Here is a 25,095-nt window from a genome sequence, read left to right as displayed (position 1 = left end):
CTACTGAGAAAATGCAGAATTAAAAAAAAAAAGTGCAATTCATATCATTATGGCTCATAGAGTCTTAAAGTCGTTGATGGAATTGAGTAATTTGGCCAGCCATGTCCATGCTGAGCAGTGGGCACCTAATCAGCATTAATAGCATCTTCCCTTAGCCTTCTGTGCTTGAGCAATTTAAATGTTCATCCAGACACGTAAATGCTGGCAGTGACTGTGGTTCCAACACTCTCTCTGATTCCAGGTACTAACGACTCTCTTGGTGAAACAATTGCTCCCTAGGTCCCCTCTAATTCTCTTATCCTTTACCCTAAATTTATGTCCTCCAGTTGTATTCACCTCTGATAAGGGGAATAATTTCATTTAGTCTACCCTTTCTGTACACCTCAAGATTTTATACACCTCAATCATAACCCCCTTTTTATCTCCTCTTCTCGTCGGAAAACAGCTATATCTTTTCCATTCTTTCCCCATTACTCAAATGCTCCATTAGAGGCAACATCCTGGTGAATTTTCCCTGCAACCTCCTCAGCAATATCACATTTTTCCTATAATGTGGTGACCAGAACTGCTCACAGTCGGGGTTAACATATGATGAGCATTTGACGCCACTGAGCCAGTACTCGCTGGAGTTTAGAAGAATGAGGGGGGACCTCATTGAAATGTACTAAATAGTGAAAGGCTTGGATAGAGTGGATGTGGAGGGGATGTTTCCACCAGTGGGTGAGTCTACGACTAGAGGCCATAGCCTCAGAATTATAGGACCTTCCATTAGGAAGGAGATGAGGAAGAATTTCTTTAGTCAGAGGTTGGTGAATCTGATCTGTGGAATTCTTTGCCACAGAAGGCTGTGGAGACCAAATCAATGGATATTTTTAAGGCAGAAATAGATAGATTCTTGAATAGTATGTGAGTCAGGGGTTATGGGGAGAAGGCAAGACAATGGGGTTAGGAGGGAGAGATAGATCAGCCATGATTAAATAGCGTAGATTTGATGGGCTGAATGGCTTAATTCTGCTCCTGTCACTGGTGAACTTATGATCACTACCAGCAGAAGTCTGGCCAGATTTATAAAGTTGTAGTATACCCACTTTTCTTTTGTATTCAATGCTTCAACTGATGATGGCCAATATTCCATATGTCTCCCTGACCGTGTCAACTACTTGCATTTCCATCTTCAAGGATCTTTGATCAGCATGCCCATGTTCCACTGTTCCTCAACACTTCCTAGGACCTTACTATTCACTGTGAATGTCCTAGCCTCACCAGTACTTCCAACATGCATCACCTCACATATATTAGGATTAATCTCTATCTGCCATTTCCCAGCACATTTCATCAACTCATTAATGTCACCCTGTAGCCTGAGACTATTCTTCACATAGTCAACAACTCCATGAATGTTTGTATCATTGGACAACGTCCTGCACTTACTGAATAGTGAAATGCCTGGAGAGAGTGGAAGTGGAGAGGATGTTTTCACTAGTGGGAGAGTGGCCAGGGTCATAGCCTCAGAATAAAAGGACATACCTTTAGAAAGGAGATGAGGAGAAATTTATTTAGAGGGAGGTGAATCTGTGTAATTCATTGCCACACAAGGCTGTGGAGGCCATGTCAATTGATATTTTTAAGGTGGTGATTGACAGATTCTGGATTAGTATGGGTGTCAATGATTATGGGGCGATGGCGGGAGAATGGGGTTGAGAGGAAAAGATAGATCAACCATGATTGTATGACGTAGACTTGATGGGCTGAATGACCTAATTCTGTTCCTATAACTTATGAACGTATGATCCAGCCTTCTGCATCCATATCCAAATAAATCACGTATGTTATAAACAATGAGGACTCCAGCAACAATCTCTGTGGAACACCATTGGTCACATGCACTGTCTCTTACTGCCAGGCCATTTGTGGATTCAATATGCCATCTTGCATTGCATCCTATGGGCATAAACCTTTCCAACAAGTCTCCCATGAAGGATCTTGTTGAATGTCTTACTAATCCATGCTGGCCACAACTCTTCTTTTATGCCAGTTCCCAAGACTCCTTAATTCCCCAATCCTCCAAAAAATACATCTACCTCCACCATAACTATTTCTTACATTGTAGTTAAAACAAGAATTCCATCACAGAAGGGAATTACATCATGTGCTTTCAGCAATAGTAGAATATGACTCCAACTACCATATATTATTTTATTCCAAAGTCAGGAATTATTTGAATGGTTTAACATCAAACTCAAATCTAGTTTGTCATAGTTGGATGTTTAATAGTAAGATTAAACGAGAACTTACCAGTTTGAAGTTTGATCTGTATTTTATGAGGAGTTACGATGAGGGATTACGTGAAGCATACTTCAAAGCAGCGGTGTGCAATCACAGATAGACACAGTTATTGAAATAAACATAGTAAAGAAAAGGAGACATCAGTTATCAGTTTGACCCATATTATTGAGGGTGGGAGCGGAGGGCACGTAATCCCTCATCGTAACTCCTCATAAAATACAGATCAAACTTCAAACTGGTAAGTTCTCGTTTAATCTTACTATTTTACTTCGGAGTCACGTGAGTGACTACGTGAAGATTTTAAAGCTCTGTGATTTCAAACCGTGTAACAGTTATTACTTCACTCACTGCCGAAGTCCTTGAGGGAGGAAGTGTGTTATCGTAATCAACCAATGAATCCGTTTGTAGAAAAAGACAACGGTATTTATTAACAATAACAACAAAGAAATTAAATTGCTCCCCTGGGCTTAAATTAAATATTTGCAGTCTGTAAAATTTGCTCTGCAAATAAAGTAGGTTTTGCCAATGGCTTATTATAAAAAGTTCGGAACGTTCTTTCCCCCGACCATCCTGCTGTAGCCAGGATGTGGTCTATAGGCACGTCCATTCTTTTGGCCGTCGACGTGGATGCTGCCCTGGTGGAGTGAGATTTGTACATGTTAGTGTCTATCCCTTCAGCTTTTAGCACCTGCTTGAGCCATCTCGAAATGGTTTGGCTCGTCACCCGACCATAAGGTTTTTTATGACTGACCCATAAGGCTTTTACACTCCCTCGAATATTTTTGGTTGTGTCTATGTAGGACAGTAGGTGGGTCATGGCACATAACCGTGGTTCTGGCGGGTAAGCCCGGAATTCCACGACTGGATTAGGTGTTCCTGGTCTGCTCTGTTTGATCAGTCCCTGGATAATGAAAGAGACCTGGTCTGGAGCTGTTATCATGTTGTCCAGTCGCAATAGGTGTAGTGACTGGACCCTCTGTGCAGATACAAGTGCCATCAACATGAGAGTTTTAAGCGTAAATTGTTCCAGGTTGAGGGATCCGGCTGGTGGCCATCCCCTGAGGTATGTCAGGACCACACTGACATCCCATATATGGGTGTACCTTGGTCTAGGGAATTTAGAGTTGTAAATACCCTTCATTAGTTTGACCACCAGCGGGTGGGACCCCATGGCCTGTTGTCCTGGTGCTTGTGTTAAATAGACAGACAGGGCACTTCTAGCTGTGTTGATGGCACTATAGCTGAGTCCTTCATCGTGATGAAGGTTTGCCAAGAATTCCAGTATGTTGGTGACTGTAGCGGTTGAGTAGGTGGTCCCTGTATCCAAGCAGTACTTCTCCCACTTTTTGATGCTGGACAAGTACTGTTTTCTTGTGGATGTTCGGAGGGATGCTGACATGGTGTTGATGGTTTTTTCTTACAATCCCAGTCCCAGTAACGATCTTTTCAAAATCTGCAACCCAGGAGTTTGATTTTTTCATGGCACAGGTGGCTTATGCCAGACACTGGGTGTGGTAATAATTCTGGGTTACTGGGAAATATCATTGGAGTTTCAACAACCATGTCATGGAGTATTGGGAACCATGGCTGTGTAGGCCAGTCGGGTACTATCAAAATACCTGAAGCAGAGTCCATTTGTATTTTGCGTAGTACCCGGCTGATGAGGCAGAAGGGAGGAAATGCATAGAAGAAGAAATTTCCCCAATCCAGCGCAAACTCATCTACCACTGCTGCCTCAGGGTCTGGTTCCCAAGTGACATACATAGGTACCTGGTGATTTAGCCTTGATGCAAATAGGTCGATATCTGGCGTGCCATATTGCTTAATAATTTTTGCAAACACTTTGGGGTTTAACATCCATTCGGTGTTGTCATTAAATTTGCGTGACCTGGTGTCTGCCACTGTATTTAGCTTACCTGGCAGGTAAGTTGCTGATAGCCAAATATGTCTTTTGACACACCATTGCCAAATTGTGTTGACCAATTTGTCGCATGATATTGATTTTATGCCGCCCATATGGTTAATGTAGGCCACCACCGTAGTATTGTCTATTTGTAACCGAACATGCAAGTGATGCATATTTGATGCATATGCTTTTAAACCATAAAATGCACCCAACATCTCTAGATAGTTAATGCCCAGTGTAAGTAGTAATGAAGACTCTGGGTTAGTCCATCTACCACCTGTGCTGGATATGGAGTTAGTTGCTCCCCAGCCTTGAGCACTGGCATCTGTTTGGATAACTAAAGTAGGGTTAATGATGATGATAGGGCTGAAACTATGCCAAATGTTTTCTACCCACCACTGTAGTTCTGATATTGCTTCAGTGGGTAATTTCATGATACGATCATAATGACCTGCATGTCGTTTTAGTGCCTGTACCTTTGCTCTTTGTAAGTTTTGATAGTGCAAAGGTCCAAATTGTGTAGCCGGAAATGCTGCTACCATTTTCCCATTACTCTTGCTACTTGTCGAATAGTTGGTCGCTCGTTGACCATTAAATTGTTGCATGATTGTGCCAATTCAATTGTTTTGTCTTTTGGCAAAGTTACAGACATGTGGACTGAGTTAATTGTGAAGCCCAAGTAGTCAATGGTTGTGGATGGCTTCAACTTAGATTTATCTGGATGTAAGACAAATCCCAATGTTTCGAACAACTGTTTGGTAGCTGACACAGCTGATATAGCCAATTCCATGGTCTTGCCTACTATTAAGATATCATCAAGATATGCCATGGCAATATGTTTTTGTCTTCTTAATATTGCCAGGGCTGGTTTTAGTATCTTGGTGAATAATCTTGGGGCTGATGTTAACCCATTGGGTAATGCTTTAAACTGCCATAGCTGCCCCATCCAGGTAAATTTCAGGTATCTGCGATGATCCTTGTGAATGGGTACTGAATAGTAAGCATCTTTGAGGTCAATGCTTGCCATGAAGTATCCTTTGGAAATCAGTTGTTTGGCAGTAACAAACGTTTCCATTTTGAAATGTACATACTTAACAAACATATTTAGTGAAGTTAAGTCAATGATGATGCGACACCCACCTTCTTTTTTAGTTTTAGTGAATATATTTGACACAAATTCCAAGGGTTCATGTTTTGTTTTTTCAATGATACCCTTAGTGATTAGTCTCACCAGTTCAGCTTGTCCCTCTCGTTTTTCTTTAACTGAGAGGGAAATGACCCTCTGGGGTGAATGTTGAACTGGTGGCAATTTTTCTAGTATAAATTGTATTTTGTATCCACTAATGCTATTGAGTATATACTTGTCACTCGTGATAGACTCCCATGCTCCCTTAAACAGGTGTAATCTCCCCCCTGTTAGTATTGCACCCCTACTTTCTATATGCTGGTAGGAACCAGACCCACCTACCTCCATGGTTATGGGTGTTTCTTCTGTCTCTTCCCAGACCAGCGAGTTTTGCGCGTTGTCTGATGTGGCGGTGATGTTTGGGGGTGGCGCATTTTCCATGGGGTCCACTCTGGGCCTTGGTCTAAAAAAGACTTCTGGTGGTAATATGCGGACCCCGAGCTTTCACCAGTCCCATAGGGTAGACGTCGACTGGTGGACGCGGTGGGGTGCTGCCGCTTGGGTATTGTTTTGGATTTGCTCGTCCCGGGGCCTGCCCTCATGAGACCGAACGTTTTAGAGGCCTCTTCTATATCCTTGACTTTTTTCGTGAGGTCTTTGCCAAAGAGCAGTGTGTCTGGCTCAGTGGCTGGGGTTTTGCACAACCCTGCGAATTTTGGATTGAGGGCAGGTCTTATAATTTCTTTGCGGAGGTTATTTATCTCGAACTGCGTGTTGTACACAGTGCGAGAGTGTCCTGTTGGTTTGTGGTCATTTCTGTATTGTCCACAGAACGAGCAAATGATGTGATGGCTGACGTCAGGAGCCTGAGGATCCGCTGCAGTTTCAGCTCCTGATTCCAAATATTTGTCCCAACGTGCCCCCAGATTTGGCTGTTGACAGCCGGCACTTTGAGTCATTCACAATTTTCAGGAGCTGTGTATAATTCTAAGACCTCATTAACCACCTGCTCCTATAGGGGCCTGTTGGAAAGGTGGTTAATGCAGGCCGCTAGTTTAGGCTCTAATGGCCTTCCTGCATGTGGGGCTGCCACGTAGCGGTCCACCACACCCAGCAGCTCTTCCTGTTCCTGCACCCCTGGCATACTCCCGACTTCTTCAGCCAGCATCCCCTCTTCCTGACCAGCCCAGCCCTGGTCGCCAAAGCTGCCCTCGGATGAGGAGGAAGCGATGGCCAGTGCACAAGGCACTGTGGAGGGAGTGCCTGAACTCCCCCTGCGAGACTGCTCGTCATGCAGCGAGTCTCGCTGGAGCACCTGCTCCAGGAGCCGCTCCAAGCGGCTCATGCGGCTGTCTCTCCCCCGAACGGGTGATGAGACATCCCCGTCCGACGAATCGGACACCACCGGCCGGATGGTCTTCCTGGTGGCTTTGCATCCAGTCCGCTGCTCAGGCGCTAGCGAGACTGGGCTCGGCCCGGTGTCGGGGATGGTGGAGCGCCGGGTAAGCGGTCCTACCGCCACCTGCCCCCCACTGATGGAACGCTCCTCCGTTAGAGTCGAGCGGGGGACAGGTTTTTTCAAGAGCCTCTTTTTGTTCATGTTCATGTCTGTGAAAACAAAGCAGAAGGCTCTCCTTGCCAACGAAAAGCCGACCTCAGAGTAACTTACCTGACTTTTAAACTGTAAAAAAAAACAACAAAAAAACACGGTTGGTATATCCTTTTTTTGCGGAGTTTTGTGTTATAATAGAGCGATTGTTTCTCCTTTTTTTTCTTTTCTTTCTAGGGTCTATTTCCTTACTTTACTTCCTTCTCTAACTCCTTCTCTAAGGGGCTTTCTTTTCCCAACACTTTCCTGCATCTTCACGACTCTTGCTCACTTTCCTTACTTCTTTTATTTCTACCTTTTTTTACGGCTCGAAAAATGAAGTGGTACAACAAATGTAATAAGATATATGTGATGTGTATTACTGTAATTTACTGTACTTCTAATAAAATAAAATTAAAATTAAAAATAAATAAATAAATAAACAAATAAAATAAAATAAATAAAAATTTGTAGGTTACTGGTAGAAGAAATCAGAGGAGTTGGGGGTGAAATTGACAGATATATTGGAAGAAAATAGGTAAGTTTTAGGCAGTCTAAGCAGTCGTTCCAGGTGCGACAGAGGCTCACCTGCTGCTCCTCCAACCTCATCTATTGCATCCGCTGGTCTAGATGTCAGCTGATCTACATCGGTGAGACCAAACGTAGGCTTGGCGATCGTTTCGCCGAACACCTCTGCTCGGTCCGCAATAACCTAGCTGATCTCCCGGTGGCTCAGCACTTCAACTTCCCCTCCCATTCCGAATCCGACCTTTCTGTCCTGGGCCTCCTCCATGGCCAAAAGTGAGCACCACCTGAAATTGGAGAAGCAGCACCTCATATTTCGCTTGGGCAATTTATACCTCAGCGGCATAAACATTGACTTCTCCAATTTCCAGTAGCCTTTATTGTCTCCTCCCCTTCTCTGCTCTCCCTCAGCCCTCTGGCCCCTCCTCTTCCCTCCCTCCTCTCCCCTCCCCCTCCCCCCCCCCCCCCCCCCCCCCTTCATCCCGGTGGCCTGAACATTGACTTCTCCAATTTTCGGTAGCCCTTGCTGTCTCCTCCCCTTTTCAGCTCTCCCTCAGCCCACTGGCTCCTCCTCTTCCTTTCTTCTTTCCGCCCCCTCTACCCTGCATCAGTCTGAAGAAGGGTTTCGGCCCGAAATGTTGCCTATTTCCTTCGCTCCATAGATGCTGCCTCACCCGCTGAGTTTCTCCAGCACTTTTGTCTACCTTTAAGTTTTAGGATCAATAGGGTGGAGCAAGCGCTTTGGCCCACTGAGCCATGACCAACCAGCAGGCAGCAACTTACACTAATCCTACACAAACCCCATCAACTGCCCCTCTGCCCAGATTCTACCACTCATCTACAGACTGAGAACAAGTTACAACAGCCAATTAACTTACCAAACTGCATGCCTTTGAGATCTGGGTGGAAAACTGGCAATGTTTGAGTGGAGTTTGAATGTCCTCCATGTGACCATATCTAGTAGAGTCTCACAGAATTGAACCTGTTATTAAAATTATAATGCAGCAGCCCTACCAGCAACACCACTGTGCCACCCCAATATAATGATGCCATATTATTAAAATTATAGAAGCTCAATGAAAAGTAACACATAGGGGAAGGAAACAAATATGAACATAAAACAGTACAGCACAAGGTCTTTCAACCGTGAGGTCTGTGCCGAGTATGATGCCAAGACCATATCTTATCTACCTGTGCATAATCCATATCCATCCATTCCCTGCACATCCATATACCTATCCAAAAAGGCCTCTTAAATGCCACTATTGTAAATGACTCAACCACCAACCATGGCAGTGCATTCCAGGCACTCATCAGCCTCTATATAAAAAAACTTGCACATGTATTAAAAAACACACATCTCCTTTCAACTTTGCTCCTCTCATCTTAAAGTTATGCCCTCTATTATTTGATTGCTCCATGCTGGGGAAAAGGTTCTGACTGTCTACCTTATCTACGCTTTTCATAATTTTATATACTACTATCAGATCTCCCTACAACCTCTGGCATTCCAGAGAAAACAATCCAAGTCTGAGCAATCTCTCGCTGGAGGTTGGTGTTAAATGTGATTTAAGTAGCCATGGGTGAAACCAAGAAAGATCAAAGATTAACTTTGAACATACCCAGCATCAGCAGTGTTGTCAGTGGCATTGCCAATTGAACCATGAACTCCTTGGCCAAATTGGTGGAACATATTTCAAAGGAAAGCCAACATTGAAAGCTTGATGAAAAGCTATGGATCTCTCTCCACAGATGCTCCCTGACCTGGTGAGTATTTCCAGCATGTTTCTAGTTATTTCACCTTAATTATGAAGGGAACGTTGTGAGACTTTCATTCAAAGTCACCTCGATAGAAAAGTATTCAACAGATTCTCAATAAGTTTATAGCATTGTTACAGTAACATCAATAGATTTCTCAGAACATTAACAATTCTGTTTCAAAAAGACCAGATAACAAGGTTAAATTAGAATAGCTAAGTATTGAAGTAATATCAATATATTTTAAATACATAAAGTCAACAATTCAACCTAAATTCAGAAATAACATTACTTAAAAAAACCCCAATTGAATAGAGAAATGAGTCAAGTTAAATAGCTCTCTGTGTAAGAATAATAAGGAGATGAAGGTCATCTAGAATTATGTTATGAGCTTGTAAACAGAACATTGGGAATCTTTGGCTCATGCATTTTGCATGTAATATTCTACCTGGGTGAGAACATTTTGCTGCCAAGGGCTTTAAAAAGGCCGTACTGTTAATCATTGTGGCAATAGTGAAAAACCTTGTTTCCATTCCAAAAAACTGTTCTAAACATTGGAGAGGTGCTGAGGGCTCTGATCAACAATTATTATAAATATCAATTGTAACCTGGCATTGGTCCATGCCTCTGTAATTTATAGCTCTACCAATTGTATCATTTAATTTGAGAGGCTATTTTAGCTTGATGAATGTGTGTTTCGTGTACAGTGTTCCTTTATCCAGAAATACTGAAGCAGCAGGGAATAATCCATTAACTCTTTAAATACATTAAACCATTAAAAAAAGCTGCCCATCATTTGAAAACACTTTAAAGTGGCAGTGTAAGTGAAAATTGGCCTTTCTTACACTACAGATGCATTTTCCAAAGCTCCATCACTGCCAAGCTACAGTAAACCGAATCAAATACCACATAATACAATAGACAATAGGTGCAGGAGTAGGCCATTCGGCCCTTCGAGCCAGCACCACCATTCAATGTGATCATGGCTGATCATCCCCAATCAGTACCCCGTTCCTGCCTTCTCCCCATGTCCCCTGACTCCGCTATTTTTAAGAGCCCTATCTAGCTCTCTCTTGAAAGCATCCAGAGAACCTACCTCCACTGCCCTCTGAGGCAGAGAATTCCACAGACTCACTACTCTCTGTGAGAAAAAGTGTTTCCTCGTCTCCGTTCTAAATGTCTTACTCCTTATTCTTAAATACAAATGGCAAGGTTGCATTTCCCCAAGAGGGTGTGGGAAGTGGATGATAAGATGGGGTGAAGGGGCATGGTTCGCAGTTGCCTGATATTGGAGAATTCAATGTTCATGCAGTTGGGTTGTAAGCTATCCAAGCGGAATGAGATGTGACTCTTCTAGTTTTCATGTTGCCTCACACTGGCAGTGGAGGAATCCAAGAAGAGAATGATTGGCATAAGAATGACAAAGGAAATTAAAAATGGTTAGCAACCGGAAGCCCAAGCAGATCCTGGTGGATAGAGGGCAAGTTTTTGGCTAAATAGTCACCCCGTCTATGCTTAGTCTCACCTATGTAGAGGAGAGAACCGAATGAAAAAGATGAGGTTGGAGGTGGTGCAAGTAAATCTGTCTGTCTCAAGTGGAAAGGCCAATGGGGTCTCTGAATGGAAGAAGTACAGTGCATTCACAAAGTATTCAAACCCCTTCACTTTTTCCACTTTTGTTATGTTACAGCCTTATTCTAAAATTGATTAAATTCATTTTTTTTAAATCATCAGTCTACACACAATACCCCATAATAAAAAAGTGAAAACAGGTGTTTAGAAAAATTTGCAAAGTAATTAAAAATAAATTACTGAAATATGACATTTACATAAGTATTCAGACCCTTTAATCAGTACTTTGTTGAGGCACCTTTGGCAGCGATTACAGCCTCAAGTCTTCTTGGGTATGACGCTACAAGCTTGGCACACCTGTATTTGGGTAATTCCTCCCATTCTTCTCTGCAGATCCTCTCAAGTTCTGTCAGGTTGGATGGGGAGCGTCGATGCACAGCTATTTTCAGGTCCCTCCAGAGATGTTCGATCGGGTTCAATCCGGGCTCTGGCTGGACCTCTCAAGGACATTCACAGACTTGTCATGAAGCCACTCAACTGTGTTATCTTGGCTGTGTGCTTAGAGTTGTTGTCCTGTTGGAAGGTAAACCTCTGCCCCAGTCTCAGGTCCAGAATGCTCTGGAGCAGGTTTTCATCAAGGATCTCTCTGTACTTTGCTCCGTTCATCTTTCCCTCGAACCTGACTAGTTTCCCAGTTCCTGTCGCTGAAAAACATCCCCACAGCATGATGCTGCCACCACCATGCTTCACCGTAGGTATGGTATTGGCCAGGTGATGAGCGGTGCCTAGTTTCCTCCAGACGTGACACTTGGCATTCAGGCCAAAGAGTTCAATCTTGGTTTCATCAGACCAAAGAATCTTGTTCAGGTGCCTTTTGGCAAACTCCAAGCGGGCTGTCATGTGCCTTTTATTGACAAGTGGCTTCTGTCTGGCCACTCTCCCATAAAGGCCTGATTGGTGGAGTGCTGCAGATATAGTGGTCTATCTGGGAGGTTCTCCCATCTCCACAGATGAACTCTGGAGCTCTGTCAGAGTGACCATCGGTTTCTTGGTCACCTCCCTGACCAAGACCCTTCTCCCCCGATTGCTCAGTTTGGCCGGACTGCCAGCTCCATGAAGAGTCCTGGTGGTTCCAAAGTTCTTCCATTTAAGAATGACAGAGGCCATTGTGCTCCTCTGGACCTGCAATGCTGAAGAAATTATTTTATACCCTTCCCCAGATCTGTGTCTCGACACAATCCTGTCTCGGAGGTCTACGGACAATTCCTTCGTCTTCATGGCTTGGTCTTTGCTCTGACGTGCACTGTCAACTGTGGGACCTTTTATAGACAGGTGCCTGCATTTCCAAAGCATGTCCAATAAATTTAATTTACCACTGGTGGACTCCAATCAAGTTGTAGAAACATTTCAAGGATAATCAATGGAAACAGGATGAACATAAGCTCAATTTTGAGTGTCATAGTAAAGGGTCTGAATACTTATGTAAATGTGATATTTGAGTTATTTCTTTTTAAATACTTTGCAAACATTTCTAAGTACCCATTTTCTCTTCATCATTCTGGGGTATTGTGCGTAGATTAATGATAAAAAAATAATTAATCAATTTTTAAATAAGGCTGAAATGTAATAAAATGTGGAAAAAGTGAAGGGGTCTGAATACCTTCTGAATGCACTGTATAGAAACAAGTTTTGCACATTTTCCAGTTGCAGGGGAAAGTGCCTGGGGACAGGCACGGAAATCACTATCAAAATATGGAGGGGACCGCGGGACACGGGAGTCACAATTTCTTGGCGGCCGCGCGCGCATGCGCACACTCACACACACACACGCACACGCGAGGCTTCGGAGGCTCAATCCAGCGCTAATTGCAGCTCAACTCAGCCTGTCCCACCAGGTTAACCTACAGCCCTGCCTGGACTGACGGGACACCACCGCTGCTTCTCTGCGCTGGCTGTAAACCTAGGCCATATTTCCCGTAAGTCCAGGCAGGGCTGTAGGTTAACCTGGCGGGACAGGCAGAATTGAGCTGGGTTTTGCACTGCTTCTCTGCGCTGGCTGTGGGCCTGGGGGCACAGCTCCCGTCTGACTCCCGACGTCTCTGGCCACCCGTGGGAGGGGGGAGCACTCGGGTGGGGACGGGACAGCGCCGGAGAGCTGGGATCGATCCTGGCTGCGGATGAGGCGCAGGTCTGGGCCGAGAGTGTTTAGGCACGTCTCCCTCCTCCAATCACCGCACTCTATCCCCAGTCCCAACCCCCGCCCCCCCCCACCCCCCACTCCTCCCTCCTCCAATGATCGCGCTGAATCATCATGTCCCGTCCCCATTGCCTGCTGACAGACGTTTCTATCGTCCAATCAGCGCCCTCGATCAGCAGTCCCACTCCCACTGTCTCGCAGAAAGTGGAGATTTCACCGGGTTTTAAAATCCAGATTACAAAAACTTGGGGGGATCGTCCCCCACCTCTCAAAACAGAGGGGGGACGTGTCCCTCCTGGCCCCCCCAGGATTTCTGCCCCTGCCTGGGGAAGGGAAGCATGAGGGAACTGAGAAGTCATGGAGAAAGACATCTATGCAGAAAGCGTAAAGAGGTGGCGATGGGAAGATGTGGCATGTTTGATCACATTAAGGGTTGAGGAAATATCAGAGGATTATGTGTTGGATCTAATGGGGTGAAATGGGGGGGGGGTAGATTTGGTTGAAGCCCCATCACAACTGCAGGGAGAAGGTTAACCACATTTTCTGAAGAAAATGGACACCACAGATGTCGTAGATTTGAAAGCCTTATTTTGCGAGCAAATGAAGTGAAAACAGATAAACTACACGAACTACAGATTGAGGGGGGATCTTATAGAAACGTACAAAATTCTTAAGGGGTTGGACAGGCTAGATGCAGGAAGATTGTTCCCGATGTTGGGGAAGTCCAGAACAAGGGGTCACAGTTTAAGGATAAGGGGGAAATCTTTTAGGGCCGAGATGAGAAAAACATTTTTCACACAGAGAGGGGTGAATCTCTGGAATTCTCTGCCACAGAAGGTAGTTGAGGCCAGTTCATTGGCTATATTTAAGAGGGAGTTAGATGTGGCCCTTGTGGCTAAAGGGATCAGGGGGTATGGAGAGAAGGCAGGTACAGGATACTGAGTTGGATGATCAGCCATGATCATATTGAATGGAGGTGCAGGCTCGAAGGGCCGAATGGCCTACTCCTGCACCTGTTTTCTATGTTTCTATGTTTCTAAGAAGTCTAAGAGGCTATGGTGAGAGATTACTTGGTGTTCTCTTGAAAGAAGACTCCAATGTCATGCACCTGCATACCAGACAATAGTTCAGGGTACTGGATAAACAGTGGTGTGACTGTTCACTGGAACCCAGATTTCATTACCATTGTCTTGACCTTTAAACACAGAGGTGAGAGGCCCCAAATGACAGGTGTCTGGACCATGTTGTCTTCACACTTCACCTTGACGTTAGCTCACTGTGCAATCTGAGCAGGACTCTACCTCGGATGAAGAGAAATACATGGTGTGTGTGTATGTGTATGTATGTGTGTATGTATGCGTGAGTGTGTAATTGCTCCTGCTCTCTGCTCACATTTGGTACCTCTCTGCTTATGTAATCCCCTCAATACAACATCTCTGTCTATGCAGAACAACAAGCTGCTCAGGCACAGCATCAGTTCACTTCTGTAGGATTGCCAACAGCTGTTTGATGTGAGCAGCATTTTGTTTACGCACGGCTTTTTGTTGCTCAGTTTAAGGACATCAAGCTACTCCATGTTCCTTTACAGTATCAAGTGACAGAGACCAGAAGCCACAAGATGTACAGCGTCTTTTACCCAGAGTAGGAGAATCGAGGACCAGTGGACATAGGTTCAAGGTGAAAGGGGAAAGATTTAATAGGAATCTGAGGGGTACGTTTGGGTGTATGGAACAAGCTGCCAGAGGAGGTAGTTGAGGCTGGGACTATCCCATCGTTTAAGAAACAGTTGGACAGGTACATGGATAGGACAGGTTTGGAGGGTTATGTTCCAAGCGCAGGCAAGTGGGACTAGGGTAGCTGGGACATTGTTGGCAGTGTGGGCGACTTGGGCCAAAGGGCCTGGTTCCACACTGTATCACTATGATTCTCTATGACTCTATGTCGCCTGGCCTCCATCTATACCTCCATGCCTGCTGTCGACGGATCCAGTAGGTTCTGTGTGTCAGAACGCAACAAAGAGTGCATGACATCTATAGTAGATGTCATCTATTGCATATGCTTCATGCCCTTCATCACAATCATCATTCTCCTTCCTTGCCCCCTCCTCCTCTGCCCAGCCTTCCCTCTCTATGCTAATCCCAATACTCCGCAAAAACAAATCTGAGGATTGTTGTAAATGCAGCAGATACACCGTTATGGCGTTGCTTGTGCACAGATAGCAATGAAGGTATTTAACGGTGATCAAATCAAAGAGAATGCAGTAATCACAATGAAATATTGTTAGTAAGCATACCTGCACATTGAAAATAGGGGCTGAGCTTTAAGTGATTTCGGTGACCCCTTTGTACAAGAACTTCTCTGTCAGTCAGAGACACTGTATTAATGAGCATCCTGTCCACATGTGGGCGGCTTCCCCTCATCCTTCCCTGGTTTTCCAAAATAGAGGCGATAAAGGGCATTGAGTAAGATTTTCTGTTCCCTGCAGCCTCTCTCTCCTCCACGGCAACAATTGCTAATGTCAGGCTGCCATGGGGGAGTGAACCTTTCGAGGTGATGTTCCTCTGTCACTGATGCTGAACAGTACCTGTCGTACTGGTAAATGGTGTGTGGCCCCATTATGAAGTGTACTGACCACTCTCTAGTCCTGCTGCAAGCTATTCTGATGCTGTTTTAAATTTTTAGGTTTGCAGGTTTGTAGGTTAATTAACTGCGGAAAAATATATAATTTGTCTCTAGTGTGTAGGATATTGTTAGTGTACGGGATTATCGCTGGTCGGCATGGACATGGCGGACCAAAGGGCTTGTTTCCATGCTCTATCTCAGAAGTCAAAGGACTAAATGCCTTGGACTTTTAAGATCCCATACCAATTTCAAAATTAGTTTTGAGGGAGATTCAACATGACTTTATTATGAAACACAATAGGGGTTAGGAGGAAGAGATAGATCAGACATGAATGAATGGCGTAGTAGACGATGGGCCAGTTGGCCTAATTCTACTCTTATTCCTCATGACAATGATGCTTTGAAGTGCCAACTCGGGGTGTAATCCAATACCAGTCTTTATTTTGTTCAGTCTGTTCTTGTAGCTGATGACATACTTCATTCTCCCATGGCTAATGTTTGTTTTCTATCAATCCTAGATAGTTTTTTTATGTATGAAGTGCTCGGGAAGTCTAAGTTATTGCCTGCTTACAGATATTTGTTATCAGAAATTGAACGAATGTACAATGTTGTAGTATTATCTCTTCAACCACTTATCTGATCATCGTAGTCTATCAAAAGTCACAGAGAAATCAGGGGGAAAAACTGAATTCATGGGAGAATTGTGGAAGCAGAGAAAATATGATGTAAACAATGCAGTTTAGATATGGATGCAGATTCTATCAGATGAACTAATTAATATGACACAATTGTTTTTTTTTAAATGGTAGATTTGCCTCCATTAAAAATAGATTAACTGATTATTAATCAGCTGAACATATAAATTCCCAATTTAATGATAATAAAGAAGAATGCAGGAATCACAATGTTACAAATGTTCATCAGATTTGACAATGTTTATAGTCACAATAATATTGTCTCTCGAAACTTCTAACCTTGGTATTAAATTAGAGTAGATCGGGTAGATGCACAGAATCTCTTGCCCAGAGTAGGAGAATCGAGCACCATAGGACATAGGTTTAAGGTGAAGGGAAAAGATTTAATAGGGAGTTGAGGGGTAACGTTTTTACACAGAGGGTGGTGGGTGTATGGAACAAGCTGCCAGAGGAGGTAGTTGAGGTTGGGACTATCCCAATGTTTAAGAAACTATCCCAACGTTTAAGACAGGCAGGTAGACAAAAGTGCTGGAGAAACTCGGCGGGTGCGGCAGCATCTATGGAGCGAAGGAAATAGGCAACGTTTCGGGCCGAAACCCTTCTTCAGACTGATGCAGGGTGGGGGGGGGGGGGGGGGGGGGGGTGGCGTGAAGAAGAAAGGAAGAGAAGAAGCCAGAGGGCTGACAGGCACAAGGATAGGACAAGTTTGGAGGGATTATGGACCTATGTTTCTATGTTTCTAAACACAGGCAGGTGGGACTAGTGTTGCAGGGACATGTTGGGACAAAGGGCCCGTTTCCACACTGTATCACTCTAAGTTCTTAACATTATTAAAAATAGAGGCACTTAGCAAGCAACATTTATATTGAAGCATTCAATTTCGAAGACTTACATGAATATATTGCTGAGAAAATTGCATTAATGCACAAGCCCCAACATCCCACTTCAACACCTCGCTCATAGATAATGTATGCTGTAGTGTTGTGTTCAGCATATGGATCACCAGCATACACAATCTGAAAGGATTAAATAAAGAGATTAATGGACATTGTTATTATAAAAGGATGAACCAACTGTTCAGTCGGACAGAAATATTATCCATGCAACAGGTAATATGTAAAATAGAAACCTTTTGAAAAACATCAGAGAATAACTATATTCAACAAATGTTTAAATTATGATGACAAGACCCCATCAGAATTAATGTTGGAATATCTCAGAGTGCAAAAAATTACCATGAGCAGTAAGAGAGAAATTTACATTTAGAAAATTTACTGCAGTGTAACTTATCTTTCCTTACTTCTCTCCATATTAGTTTTCAAATCAACCTTAAAATTTACAAACATGTAATGCATGTAAAGGGCAGTGAAAGTAAAGAATATTTCCTTTTTTTTTTTTTAGCATGTGTTAAATGTATGTTTTAGCATTCTTTAGCTTGTTTTATGTGGGAGGTGGGGGTGCGGGGATTGCGTTAAACTTTAAAAAATCTCTTACCTCAACGGAGATGCGACCTTTTTCCCGTATCGTATCTCCGTCCACATATTAAGGAGCTGGCGGCCTTTGCTGGAGATCGCCTTCGGGAGCTCCAACCGCAGGGGCCTGCGTGCTTACCGTCATGGAGCTTGTGATCCCTGTCGGGGATTGACCTCAGAGCTCCAACTGCGGGAGCCTGCGGACTTTAACATCATGGAGCTCTGGGTCCCTGGTCAGAGACCAACTACGGGAGCTCCAAGCTGCAGGAGTTTTGACCGCCCCAACGAGGGAGCTTTGATCGCCCAGACGCGGGACCTTCAATCGCCCCAACGCGGGAGCTTCAATCGCCGGTTGTGGGAGCTTTGACCGCCCCGACTGCTAATGGTTCGACTGCCCCGACCACGTAAAAATAAAGAGTGAAGAAGATTAGAGTTTATTGCCTTCCATCACAATGAGGAACGTTGTGAATCCGCTGTGGTGGGTGGCTATGATAACTTTTATGTAGTTGTGTGTCTTGTTGCCTTTTTTAGTATGGCTGTATGGTAATTCGAGTTTCACTGTATCTTAATTGGTATATGTGACAATAAACTGACCTTTGCACCTTTATATTTAAAACAGAAAATGCTGGAAACACTCAGCAGATCAAGCAGCGTCTTTAGGAAGTGAATTAATCTTTCAAGAGGAAGATCTCATCAGCACTGGAAAAATGTAAAAAAATCATAGTTTCAAGTTACAGAGAACGTAGTAGGGGGATGGATAAGACTGAGAAAATACCTTTAAATAGAAGAGGCCAGATTTGCCCTGACGATTTCTATCCTTGCAAGGCCATTTGCTTAGTGATGGAAGTCACAAAGAGTGAAAACATGCAAATAGTCACATGCAGTTGCTGAAACCTGACACCTAATGGAGAATGCAGGAAATTCAGCACATCTGATTAAACTCCTATCTCACCAGAGACTAACTTTACTGTATTATTAAGATTCAAACTGTCTTAATAATAAATGCTCAATTCGTCCCTTTCCGCCCAAACCATCCCCTCTTCTGGCACTTTCCCTTGCAACCGCAGGAGATGCTACACTTGTCGCTTTACCTCCCCGCTTGACTCCATTCAAGGACCCAAGCAGTCTTTCCAGGTGCGGCAGAGGCTCACCCGCACCTCCCCCAACCTCACCTATTGCATCCGCTGCTCTAGGTGTCAGCTGCTCTACATCGGTGAGACCAAGCGTAGGCATGGCGATCACTTTGCCCAACACCTCTGTTCGATTCGCAATAACCAACCTGATCTCCCGGTGGCCCAGCACTTCAACTCCCCCTCCCATTCCGAATCCCACCTTTCTGTACTGGGCCTCCTCCATGGCCAGAGTGAGGCCCACCATAAATTGAAGGAGCAGCACCTCATATTTCGCTTGGGAAGTTTGCACCCCAACAGTATGAACATTGACTTCCCCAATTTTAGGTGGTCACTGCTTTCTCCTTCTTTCCCCTCCCCTTCCCAGCTCTCCCACAGCCCACTATCTCCGCCTATTCCTATCTTCTTCCCGCCCCCCCACCCCCACATCAGTCTGAAGAAGGGTCTCGACCTGAAACGTCACCTATTTCCTTCACTCCCGAGATGCTGCCTCACCCGCTGTGTTTCTCCAGCATTTTTGTCTACCTCCTAATGATAGATGCTGTTTTGTTAGCATTCTCATTAGTTTAGAAAAAGTATAGGAGCACTTTATTTAACATGTTCTGAAGCTCCTGTTCATCCTCATTTAATTCCAGAATACCCTCTTGATTTGATCTAGTTTTTTGAGGAGGTAATGGAGGTGATCAATGCGGATAGAGTGGTGGATGTTGTAAACATGGATTTTAGTAGGGCATTTGATAAAGTCCCTCATGGTAGGCTGATCCAGAAGATTAAGATGTGTGGGATAGAATTTCATAGGGTTGTGATGGAAGGCCAATATTGAAGCTGGAGGTCTGTGACCAGTGGAGTCTCGCAGAGATCTGTGCTGGGACCTTTGCTGTTTGTGAATGATTTGGACGTCAGTAAATTCACAGATGGCACCAGGGATGCTGACATCGTGAACTGAGAGGAAGTCTGTCAAAGTATACAGCGGGATATTGATCAGCTACAGAAATTGGCGAAGAAAAGGCAGCTGGAGATTAATCTGGGCAAACGTGAGCAGTGACACTTTGGGAGGTTGGATGGAAGGGAAAAAAGGCCAATCCCACCAATTACTGCAGATGCACCAGAGAAAGCTTTTTATTGGGATGCACCACAGCACGGTTTGGGAACAGCTTCATCCATGACCACAAGACATTGCAGAGAGTTGTGGATGTAGTCCAGACCATCACACAAACCAACTGCCCTTCCATTGACTCCATCTACACTTTACACTGCTTTGGCAAGGCCACCAGCATAATCAAGGACCAGTCTCACCCCGGTCACTCCCTCTTCTCCCCTCTCCCATCAGGCAAGAGGTACAGAGGTTTGATAATGAATGCCTCCAGATTCAGGGACAATTTCTTCCCAGCTGCAACTGAACAGTTCTCTCATCAGCTAGATTGCAATCCTGACGTCCCGTCTCCCTAATTGGAAACCTTTGAACTATCTTTAATCGGACTTTATCTTACATTATGTGCTGTACCCTTCATCCTTTATTTGTGCACTGTGGATGGCTTGATTGTAATCATGTATAGACTTTTCTTTGACTGGACAGCATGCAAACAAAAACTGTACCTCGGTACACGTGACAATAATAAACTAAACTAAACAAGCGTATGATCCTTAAGTGCATTGATGTACAGAGGGGTCTTGGGGTCCAATTCCATAACTCACTCAAGGTGGCAACACAAGTAGTTAGAGAGGAAAAGAAGGCATATGGTATGCTTGCTTTCATCAGTCAAGGCATTGAGTATAAAAGTCAGGAAGTCAGGAAACGGTTTTACACGTCTTTGGTTAGATTGCATCTGGGGTATTGTATGCAGTTCTGGTCGTTCCCTCACAGGAAGAATGTGGGGGGTATGGAAAGGGTGCAGAGGAGGTTTATCAGAATGATGACTAGATGAGGGGTATTAACTACAGGAAGAGGTTGGATGGACGTGGATTGTTTCCTTTGGAACACCCAAGGTTGCAGTGAGACCTGAGAGAAATTCCCTCAGAGTAGATAGTCAGAACCACTTTTCCAGGATGGAAAAATCAAATACTAGACACCATAGCTTTACAGTGAGAGGGGAAAGTTTAAAGGAGATGTGTGGGGCAGGTTTTTAACACAGGGGGTGGTGTCTGGAACATGTTGTCAGGGGTTCTGGTTGCGGCAGATATAATAGTGGCAATTATGAGACTTTTGCATCAGTATATGGATAATCAGGAAATGGAGGGATATGGGTCATGTACAGGCAGATAATAGTTGGTCTTGGCATTATGATCTGCACAGACATTGTGGGCTGAATGGCCAATTCTTGTGATGTACTGTTCTATGTTCGATGTTTTAGTTTTCCTGCTAACCATGGTTATTCACATTCTTCTGGGTATCTACAGAAATAAATGAGCCAGGTTTTGTTGTCCAGGCCACACTGCCTGTGTTCTCTGATGAACTATATCAATATCATGCACTTGGTTATTCCACATCTGAAGAGCTAGTCGTGCCTGGAGTTCAGCATCAAATCTCCACTGGGCATCATCTTCTTGCCTCATGTCAGTGAGATACTTGGGTGGCCCAAATCAAACACTGTTACAAAACTGAATAAATTTAGATGCCACTGCCTTTGCCAACGTTTTTACCGAGTTTTGGAATGCCTGCCATTCTGAAGCACATAAAACTATTACAAATCATTTAAAATTATTAACAATTACTCTTAATCGCTAACATTACTCATTAGCATTCCTGTGATCACTTCCCCACCAAGGCCACCAATGTGATATTGAAATCTGATCAGTCCATATCTTTCCATATTTCACCATTTTCCAATCTCTCGGTAAACTTGGTCGGATGGTTCAGTTATTCGGCAACTGAACCATCTTACCCAACATCTAGAGCACAGTCTGGAGCTACTATCTACCATATTCGAGACCCTCGGACTATCTTTGATTGGATTTTACTGGACTTTATCTTGCACTAAGCGTTAGTCATGTTATTCACTTTATCATGTACAGGTATTTGTACATTGTGGATGGCTCGATTGTAATCATGTATTGTCTTTCCGCTAAGCAACAAAAGCTCTTCACTCTACCTCGGTAAACATGATAATACACTAACTTCAACTCATCTCAAGCTCATTCTGCAAAATACTCACTTCAAGCAATGCACACATCCTCTTTAAAAAGTGCCTGTTTGCTTTAACCTGTGCAAGCCACATATGATAACAGCACAGTTGAAGCCCCAACAAATATACAGTGTAGTTTCTAGTGTACAGCCAGCAATATGATTGAACTGAGCAGACAGTATATATGCAGAAGCAATGCATTTCCTCATCACTGAACCTAAGTGCTATTGCAGATAGATCCTACATACTTATTTGGCCAAATTTGCCTGTACAAAGGATGGTCCTCCTGCTCCTTCCCAAGAGACCCCTAATTTTCTGACCTTCAAGTATATTCTAGGCTGGTTTTAAGTAACTACTACTTCCACCATTCTTTCAAAATGAATGTGATTTTAAGAACGGTAAATCATGTCTGCAAAATGCGTTTGGGTTTGTAGAGGATGCGACAAGGAGAGTTTATAAAGAGGAATCTGTAGATGTAATGCATGTCGATTTCTAAAAGGCATTTGACTAAGTGCCACTTAAGAGCCCAAAATACTAGAGGCAAAGTATTAGCTTAGGGATGGAAAACTGGTTATCACATAGAGAGTAAAGATTGTAATAAATGGATCCCTTCCAGGCCAGAGTGATGTAAACAATGGAGGACTCTGTCGGTCGATTCTTGGCCTTCAGTTGTTTACTACCTGTACTTACATTCATTACCTGGAGGAGGGAACAAAATGTAAAGTTTCTAAGCTTGTCGATGATACAAAAATAGATGGATGGTATGTGTAGGAAAGAACTGCAGATGCTGGTTTAAACCAGATAGACACAAAACGCTGGAGTAACTCAGTGGGACAGGCAGCATCTCTGGAGAGAAGGAATGGGTGATGTTTTGGTTCGAGACCCTTCTACAGACCCACAAAATGCTGGAGTAACAGCAGGACAGACAGCATCTCTGGAGAGAAGGAATGGGTGATGTTTTGGTTCGAGACCCTTCTACAGACCCACAAAATGCTGGAGTAACAGCAGGACAGACAGCATCTCTGGAGAGAAGGGACGGAATGTTGTGATGAGGGCATTTAGATTAAATGACTGGGTAAAAATTTGGCAAATAAAAGTTAACGTGAGGAGTAAAGCCCCTGTCTCACGGTGCGAGTCCACCCACGGGTGACCCCGAGTGAAAGAAAAAATCAGACTCGTGGTTGTGTGCAAGATTCCAAGTTTATGTTCAAGAGTTTAACCAAGTTCCCACGTGTATGTCTAAGTTTGCCGTTTACTTCTTATTTCTGCGATGTTCCAAGTTTGTCTCCCGAGTTACCAAGTTCCTCTCCCGAGTTACTCTTGAGCCAACAACGTCAACCGACTTGTGGAAAAATCATCACATGGTAAAAGTGATGTCATGCTGTTTTTGTTTCATTACAAAAAGACCCAGCCTGAAGAACGATCTCGACCCGAAACATCACCTATTTATTTTCTCCAGAGAAGCTGCCTGACCAGCTTAGTCCATCATTGTGTGTCTATCTTTGGTTTAAACTAGTATCTGCAATTCCTTCCTTCAAACTTTCAGAGCAGTTTGTTTCAATAAACAATCCTTTCAAAATTAGATTCGTGTCCATTTGAACTGCATTTGTTCAAGGTCTGGCATCAATCATAGGCTGTTTTTTTTTTTGTCGGGAGGAACTGCAGATGCTGGTTTACACCGAAGATAGACACAAAATGCTGGAGTAACTCAGCGGGACATGCAGCATTTCTGGAGAGAAGGAATGGGTGACGTTTCTGGTCGAGTCCCTTCTTCAGACTGAAAAAACGTTTCGCCCCTTCTCTCCATAGATGCTGCCGGCTTGGTTGAGTTACTCCATCTTTTTGTGTCTAGTAAGATTGTTTTAATCCCTTAATTCTGTCTTATCATTCTTTCAACATGGAAGGAGGCCATTTGGCCCATCAAGGCGATGCCAGCTCTGACAGCAATCCCATCACTCACATTCCCCATTCATTTCCCTGTAATTTATTCTCTCTCACATGCTCGTTAACTGTCCCAGATTCCATTACTCACCGACTCACTCGGGTTAATTTACAGCGGCAGATTAACCTACGTTCTTTGGGGATGTGGGAGGAAACCAGAGCGGCCGGGGGAATCCCGCTTGGTCACAAGGAAAAGGTGTAACCCTGACACGGACACCACCGGAGGTCAGGATCGAACCTTTAGATCGCTGGAGCTGTGAGAGAACCATGTGCAACCTTCTGCACCACCGTTCCCAGGCAAATCAACTGCAGGATCCATATCGCATCCACGCTGCTGAAGCCAGAAAAACAATGAGGCAATTTTCCACACGGTTACTGGTGCCACCAGCTCCAGCCACCTTCAGTAAGGCTCTGAGGCTGCTGTCAGTCACAGAGGGAAAAGTGTGCAGCTCACCCATGTACCCTTCCTCTTCTCCCCCACCCCATCCTCCCACCCCTTCTTTCCCTCGCATTATTTCTTGATGACTTATTTTGGAAGAAATCACTTTGAAAATTATTGTTTACCAACCCTTCTAGTATTTCACTGCCGAAGCACTGTTTGGTCAATGGGTCTTGTACCTGTGGTAGTTCAATTATTTGTTTCATTACACAATCTTCACAATTTGCCTGGATGTTAGAATATGTCACTATGTAAAGCATGTCAAGGTTTAATAGTAATTTACTGGTTACTTGAGGAAACCAAGTGGAGTGGGCCCCGGCAGTAATTCCAGGTGCTGCGTGCAATGGGCTTGCGAACACAAGACAGACCAACCAGCCGGCTTCACAGGGCCTCCCTGGAACTGTGGTGGGCTAGGACTGCAGGCTGGGTGATGTGTGAACCAAAGGATATCCTACACAACTTGAAAAACTAGGAGGCACCTTGTCGCTTGAAAGGACATGATTCACCATCAGGGCATCAAGTGTAACGAGATGCAACGAGACCTGGGTGTCATGGTACACCAGTCATTGAAAGTAGGCATGCAGGTGCAGCAGGCAGTGAAGAAAGCGAATGGTAGGTTAGCATTCATAGCAAAAGGATTTGAGTATAGGAGCAGGGAGGTTCTACTGCAGTTGTACAGGGTCTTGGTGAGACCACACCTGGAGTATTGCGTACAG

General features: G+C 44.1%; 1 protein-coding gene across 1 annotated transcript in view; it reads right to left on the bottom strand.

The window, feature by feature from the left end:
• Positions 1-25,095, bottom strand: part of slc45a2 (solute carrier family 45 member 2) — a 52,536-nt gene that overhangs the window by 15,553 nt on the left and 11,888 nt on the right. Inside the window, exon 5 of the mRNA XM_033038563.1 lies at positions 17,168-17,291. Coding sequence (XP_032894454.1) covers positions 17,168-17,291 — 124 coding nt within the window. The remainder of the gene's footprint in view (positions 1-17,167; positions 17,292-25,095) is intronic.

This window comes from Amblyraja radiata, chromosome 1 (assembly GCF_010909765.2).
Source record: "Amblyraja radiata isolate CabotCenter1 chromosome 1, sAmbRad1.1.pri, whole genome shotgun sequence".
In the NCBI taxonomy this organism is placed as follows: Eukaryota; Metazoa; Chordata; class Chondrichthyes; order Rajiformes; family Rajidae; genus Amblyraja; species Amblyraja radiata.
This window is presented reverse-complemented; position numbering and strand designations above follow the sequence as displayed.